General features: G+C 32.9%; 1 protein-coding gene across 2 annotated transcripts in view; it reads left to right on the top strand.

The window, feature by feature from the left end:
- Nucleotides 1-3,450, top strand: part of LOC109841096 (RPM1-interacting protein 4-like) — a 7,228-nt gene extending 3,778 nt beyond the window's left edge. Inside the window, exons 2-4 of one of the 2 annotated variants that reach the window (XM_020409963.1) lie at nt 1,559-1,909; nt 2,591-2,791; nt 3,415-3,450. In XM_020409963.1, coding sequence (XP_020265552.1) covers nt 1,559-1,909; nt 2,591-2,791; nt 3,415-3,441 — 579 coding nt within the window. In that variant the 3' untranslated portion in view covers nt 3,442-3,450. Of the gene's footprint in view, nt 1-1,558; nt 1,910-2,590; nt 2,792-2,982; nt 3,350-3,414 lie in introns of those variants that run through there. The other variant, XM_020409962.1, reaches the window with a different exon arrangement.

The following is an 8,002-nucleotide window of genomic DNA, read 5'->3' as shown; positions in this document are numbered from 1 at the left end:
CGTTAGGCCACACAGTTTATGGGCATTTTCTCGCTAATTAACTGCTGGTTTTATGATTAAGTTTGTTTGATTCTACATTGGACTAGGCCTTGGATCAATTCAATTTTGACGGGTTTAAATTGTTGTTTGTTACTTTAAGTACCATACTAGTTCATATACTTTCTAGAAATTTTGTGTTTCATTAAAAATAATTCAAGGAAATATTTTGCAAGATACAGACAATAATTACACGTCACAAATTAGTGTAAACCCACAAAATAAAAGAAACCAAATGTCTTACACACTAGATGTTTTCCATGGTACCATTAACTTAGGTCACCATCATAACAAGCTGTTAGAGCCACCACAGATCACAAAAACGAAGTCCTACTTGATTTGAGGTCAGAACTCAACCACTTAATGTAAGACCCCCTTCATAAACGCAAGCCTTACTCTTAGGGTCAGAACTCAACCAATTAACATAAGACCCCCTTCGTAAATGCAAGCCTTACTGTTACAAGCTGGTGTACAGATGGTTCACATTGATCTGTTAATTTTTCTTGATTCGGAACCCTAACCCTACTTAGATCGCTTGGACTACAAGCTAAATCACAACCCTCGCCATATCATATGCGTATTAGTTTTGAATTTTAGTAGACTTTGTCTTTACAAAACTAGCGGCAATCTTAATTTCCATGATCAGTGTTTTACTCATATCATCTTATTTATGCATTCCACTTGTGCACCGATATCTACATCGTTGCCATTTCTTACTAAATGAGGTAGGCCATGGAACTAGAGTCCTAATCGAAAATGCTTCACAAAGATACCAACCAGACATTATGACTAGATATCACAAAACCAACCAGGCATTATGACTAGATATCACAAAAAGATCTTGTTGTCTTATAAAGCTAATAATTTTTGCTTGTGACAGCTATAACACTAGGATTTAAAAGCAAACAAGGGAATAAAACAAGCAAAAGGAGGACACAAGGATTTCCGTTGTTTCAGCCTGTGCCTACATCTAAAGGGAAATCGAGATTCGACTATAGTAATATTCCTAGATCAACTGATGCATAATCATAGGTGAAAAGAGATTCTCAATCCTTTCTTGATCTCTAGTGAAGAAACTGTTGTTTAGCCCAGGGTATTCCTTCTCAAGCTTTCATCTACTTTCGAACTTCTTTAGATCCATTTTATGGTCGACCAGAATTATAATAGGATTCCAATTCTGTTCATACTTAATTTAAAAAAGAAATAATTCTCTGTTGTAAAGTTTAAAGATAGTATTTTTTGCGCATCAGACCTATGATTACTGACATCTAGCTATGCACTTGGTTCGTAACAGAACCATGGTGGCCTTATAACTTCGGATCATTTGGTCTTCTGGTGCATGATATTTTCTAATGTTAATACTGAAATACTGATTTTAATTACTCATGGGAGAAAGAGGGTTCAATTATTTCATCATCGGTGTCTAACATTTCACAGTAGCAGATAGTGCAAATACTTTTCAAGATCTCTTATAAGACGGCTCTTCTTAACTTTTCCTTTCCTTGGTAATTGGCACTTGTAGAAATCTGCGCATGTACCAAAGTTTGGGAACTGGGATAGCGATAACGTTCCATATACGAAATATTTTGAGAATGCTCGCAAAGATAAAATCCCTAGACCGAAGAATTTCAACCCCAATGATCCTGAGCAGAATCCTGATGCCTTTCTTTCTGGGATATTCCCTTCAGAGCAGGAGCTGAAAAATAATGGCTCTGAAATTCACAGTGTGGTGAACAAAAAAACTTACCAGGGAGATAACATGGAGTTACGAGAAAGAAGCAAACAAAGAAGGAACTCAGATGAAGATAGTCTTCACATTCCTCCATTGCAACAGTCAGGACCAAGACAAGGAAGAGCTTCACGGACCGATGCTGTAAGCTGACTTTCCTCTTTCAATTATTCATCGTCTTCAGATTCTCTACATCCTTGATTGTAGAGGAATTCTTCGATTAGTCTAGTGTGGGTCAATAAATATTGATTCATTTGGCGGGTTTCATAACTAAAAGATTCTTTTATATAATTCAGGTAAATAGAAGCAAATGGAAGATAATTAGGTAGAATATGAAGAGAACATTAAAAAGAAGTCAATGTTTCCCTCACTTTCAAACAGATCCACACTTTCTCAACTATATTGGTGGTCATCATAAATTCCTTTCTCATCCTCTAGGCCTGCCACAACTTAATAAACGGAGGCATTCACCTGAAGTATGCACCATGAACCCCCACCATAATTAATAATGAGATCCCTTGGTGCAAATTAATTTTAGCCTACTTCCTAATGAGATTGTATGTCACCAATGATTTAATTTATACCGCCTGGGAATAAATACCTTATGATCATACCTCTGTTTCTATTTCATTTATGTTAGTCAATGGTATAGCTGATGGAAAGATGTGATCGATATGCACGATGATCAAAAAGAGGCAATTTCCTATGAAATTTGGATCATAAATAGGTTAATGCAATGATATTTTCCTGTCAATAAGATTTGATTCATTAGTTTTTAGCGTGAAATTTTAGACGAGTTCCTCATTTGAATTTTTTTTGGAACAGATGCACGAAACACCTTCAGTGCCAAAATTCGGTGTTTGGGATGAAAAGGGTCCTAAATCAGGGGATGGGTTCACTGTTATCTTTAACAAAGTTAAACAAGAGAAGCAAAATGCTGCTAGTAAGTTTCCGAGAGTTCCAATAGATCCTACTATTCATCCAAGCAAGCGTAAGAATCGCGCAAATCCTGCCTCAAGGTCGAAGGTAAGTCCTGAATCCTTGTTTCTCTCCTTTGTATAAATGAAATTATATCTTATATTTCTAACTGTTTACTTCATGTCCTGAATCCTTGTTTCTCTCCTTTGTATAAATGAAATTATATCTTATATTTCTAACTGTTTACTTCAGATATTATGTTGCATTAGACCCCTTATATTTCTAACTGTTTACTTCAGATATTATGTTGCATTAGACCCGCCATTGATGAATGAGTCATGGGCACTGTCTTAAGGAGCATCGACCACTCTGATGCAAAATTTTCTACATGTTTGCTCTATATCAGCAAGCATTTGTGAAATATTGGGCTAATTTGGGCTCTATATGGGCAAGCATTTACGATGATCTGGTTTATGTCTTGCAAACATAGAGACAATCGATATAGTGTAATGATTTGTCCGATTTCTGAAGCATGATTTTATAATTAGTCAGGACGCATATTTATTCTGGATGTATGCTGTCAAGGTTCCCTATTGCTGCTCTATTTTATAGGAAAAGAACTGTTGCTCTATTTTACAAGTAAAGAACCGCTTGAAGTTTATTGCATCTACCTGTTTCAAATTCAGTCATAAGATATGTTTGAAGTAGTCTAAAGCCTTGTTTCTGCACAGTGGGGCTTCCATGATATTATATTTTGAATCACTGGCCACTTGCACAAGCCTAACGTGTGTTTGGCGAACTCTTAAAATTGGGTCAAGCCTGAAGCTGACCTAGTTTGGGCCCGATAACTGTCACCTTGTTGTAGTAAACCCCCAATAACTTCTAGAATCACACTAAACCCTCAATCACCATTGAATTGCAGAAAACCCTAAATAAATTTTCGCATTTTGCAGATAACTCCCATTATGATGTTAGTCCACATTTGCGTTGGCCACACTATTTAGATCCCAAATGCCGACTGCTTGATTATCTGCAAAATGCGGAAAATTATCGGGGATTTTCTGCAATATCCACAGTTATTGGGGGTTGAGTGCGATTTGAGAAGTTATTAGTGGTTTACCACAAAAGGCTGTCAGTTCTGAGGAATTTAGTGTAATCTGATACTATTATAAAAGTGTGTTGGCATGTTAAAACATTTCTTCCAAAAATACCCTCAAATTTATGTTAAAACATATACATACATAGGATAACACATACATAAAACATACAAATTAATGTTTAAAGGCATACATACAAACATAACACATACATACAATAAAACATATAGATACATGCATAAACCATAACCTTAACAATTGTTAAGACATCAGTTACAACTTATTTCTTCCCTTCATAACTATGTACTAAATGTTATCTAATAAATACTCCTCTAATTATTTGTGACTGATGCGTGCGTTTATATTTTGAAAATTCACAAATATTTCACGCATAACTAATCTTCACTCCTTTATATCCGTTGTAAATTAATAACATTATCAAGGAGTGGCGATCAGTTATGTGTGAAATTAATATTTATAAATACTCCTTTATATCCTTTATTAACTGATCATCACTCAATACTCCTGTATATCCTTTATTATTAATTAACTGATCGTCACTCCTTTATAATTAATAACATTATAATTAATATTATTTGTGCGTTTATAAATATTAATCTATAACCATTGTAGATAAGATAGAATTGTTTTATCAAATATTATTTGTGTGTTTATAAATATTAATTTCACGCATAATTGGTCGTCACTCCCTTATTAAATATTATTTGTGCGTTTAGAAGAGACATCAGTTACAATTAACTATAATCCTCACTACTTTATTAATATTATTTGTGCGTTTAGAAGAGACATCAGTTACAAATAATATTTAATAAATGTTGTTTACACTTTTGTTTCTTCTATCTCATATAAATATAATCCATACTCAACTTCCATCTTACAAAATCTTATCAAATTCTAACAAAAAAATAAAAAAGTTAGAGATGGAAGCAACACTATGTGATTCAAAAAGGTTAGTAAAAACATATTTTTTTGTAAGGTATAAACTCCGAATTATCTCTATAAATTATATATTTTTTTCGTGAAGCGTGTCATCTGATCAAGATGGAACTAATGATCAAGTCAATATCCCGATCCGAGAGGTAAAAATTTATCAAAAACAATGGAGTATAAATGTTCGTGTCTTACGTAATACTATACCCCTTTAAGAATGGAAAGGGAATAAGCAAAAGTTGATTCTAATTGATGAAGAGGTGATACAAATTTCACATTGTTATTATCCCATGTAATTTTCATATTACCATGATTATGTGTTTTATTCTACATTGTGACTTTTGCAGGGAACACTTATTCAAGCAATTTTATTTAATAAGCTGATAGAAAAGTTCAGCCATTTATTGATAAAGGGAGAGATGTATACTATAACCAATGGAGAAGTAAAGCCTCCAAATAATTTGAGAAAAGGAGTTGGCACTAACAACAAAGACAATCATTCGAGAAACAAAAAAATTTGTATCATTGGAAAAGTTGAAACGAACATTCCTTTCATTTAAAGATGGTTCTGCTTTTGATGATGGAATAATGTCTTTTGGTAAGTTTTTTTTAAAAAATATTATGCGAATATTTCTACATATTAATAATCACTAAAATTTCTCCATTGCAGATGTTGTTGGGTTCGTAATAATTGTGAAATCAATTTTTAGCAATCCCAATTCCAAAAGAAGGGAGGTCATAATTATGAATAAAGAGTAAGAATTTAATATTATTGTTTATTATTATGTACTGATTATTGGTAAGAAAACTAATGTTTTTTTAAAAATTTAGGTTTGATCAAATTTCGATGACACTATGGGGCGATTTAGCGGAGATTGAAGGATCATCTTTGGAGAATTTGAAATATATGAAACCTGTTGTTGCATTGCTAAGCGTAATTGGTAGACGTTATTTAGGTAAAAAAAAATAACGACAAGCATGGTTTTAAAAATGATGTGAAAATCTTTTAATTTTACGTTTGTTTTATTTTTAGGTGAGTTTCAATTATCTATAAAATCATCAACTCTGTTGCTCGTGAATCCTGAAATTCCACAATGTAGAGAAATGATAGACTTGTGTGCAAGTTTTAGCTCTTTTATTTCAAAGTTTTATAATAAGTTTTTCAATATATTAGTGCAATATGTAATTTTTTTAAGATTCTTTAACTAATTCAAATCAAAACCCTCTACATCTCCTCCGTATCATAACCTCTACATTCAATAATATATAACTCCCTCATCCCTGCCTCCTTCTCAACAATCCATTCACCATAACAAAGAGTATCGATATCTCTCTTGTAAAACATAGCTTGCCAAAACAATCTATCATTTTTGCTCTGACAAACCCAACCATTTTTCAATTTTGCGTATTGACCAACCTTGATGACAACGGCCTTGTGGACTATCATGAAGCGAGATGATGTAGCTCCAACATCGGTGCTCTAATAAGATCGTATTATTCTCCATCAATGATAAATAACACATGGCATTGATGATAGACTTGTGTGCAAGTTTTAGCTCTTTTATTTCAAAGTTTTATAATAAGTTTTTCAATATATTAGTGCAATATGTAATTTTTTTAAGATTCTTTAACTAATTCAAATCAAAACCCTCTACATCTCCTCCGTATCATAACCTCTACATTCAATAATATATAACTCCCTCATCCCTGCCTCCTTCTCAACAATCCATTCACCATAACAAAGAGTACCGATATCTCTCTTGTAAAACATAGCTTGCCGAAACAATCTATCATTTTCGCTCTGACAAACCCAACCATTTTTCAATTTTGCGTATTGACCAACCTTGATGACAACGGTCTTGTGGACTAGCATGGAGCGAGATGATGTAGCTCCAACATCGGTGCTCTAATAAGATCGTATTATTCTCCATCAATGATAAATAACACATGGCATTGATTGCAGATGATAAGCTAGCTTCATCTCATTTTCATTTTAAGTTTCTGTACACAATTATATACGCTTTCAAGATGTCTATGCTATTATACTTTGTATCATAGTTTAAAGGGGAAAAGTTCCCTTTGTAATTCACTTTGTTGTGATTAGTATTGCTGAAAGTTACAACAACCAGATTTGAGAAATTGATAAACATAAGACTTGGCTTAAAGCTTTCATAAACATCAGTCAAAGTTCATATTATCAGGCATTTGAACTGTTGCTTTCCTCCTTTGTGTGCCAGATTTTAGCAGAAATAAGTATTTTTTTGGCAAAGATTTCTTTCTCAAAAAATGTAATTAGAGTTCTCCTACAATAAAATATAGTTTAATTAAATACCCTAATGTTTCCATACCTTTGCACTTATATACCCTTTTTTAAATGCATTTATGTACCATATTGTTTCACTCACTTAATCACTTTAATTTGATTAACCTTTCATTTCCTCTCTTCTTGTTCTCCATGTAGTTCTTTTAAATGAAATCATGTTCATCACCATAACTCTCCAACTACAGTTCTAAAATAGCTATCTATTCTTCATTATATTGGTGCATAGTAAGTTCAACAAAGGTGGTCTTACAATGGCATACGTGCTGGCCATATTGTTGCAATTAATCACACGGCGACAAGAAGATACGAGCTATAACAAACATATTACATTTTTTAATTTTTCTATCCAGCAGTAACTAAGTATGTCTACGTGCAACGCACGTGCACTATACTAGTTTACCTTAAATTTATTTTGAGGCAATCGAACAAATGAGATCTTGATCACGTCCTCAATGGCGTTAAGTTCACAATAATCAGGTCTTTGTGTCAGCTTAATAGGGATATTTGGTCTTTCGTCTAAAGAAACATGGTTTTTTACATTAACTAGCATTATGGCGCGTCCATGTGCACATGCAAGAGGTGCAAAACTTTTTAAATAAATTTTTATATCTAAAATATGTATCATAGATCCGATTATAATTATAATGTGGTGATATCTTAGACCTAAGGAAGCTATTTTTTTATACTACAGAGAAAGGTAAGATTTTTACCATCCATTAATATTGTTTGTATATATTTTATTTCTTTTGTTGCGGAATAAAATTCCTCGCCTAATACACAAATCTTATAATTTCCAAAAAATATTTTTAATATTTTTATATTCTTTTTGCTTTTTTGCTATACATACTATAGCTTTTGTTAAAAGGAACTTGCAATTTTAAGTTACATATTCCTTTTAGAATCTTAAATATAATGGAGTCAGGAAATACAAAATATGAAAGACATCAT

Source organism: Asparagus officinalis, chromosome 5 (assembly GCF_001876935.1).
Source record: "Asparagus officinalis chromosome 5, Aspof.V1, whole genome shotgun sequence".
Taxonomy (NCBI): domain Eukaryota; kingdom Viridiplantae; phylum Streptophyta; class Magnoliopsida; order Asparagales; family Asparagaceae; genus Asparagus; species Asparagus officinalis.
The sequence above is the reverse complement of the archived record's forward strand: the minus strand, read 5'-3'. Positions and strand labels throughout refer to the sequence as shown.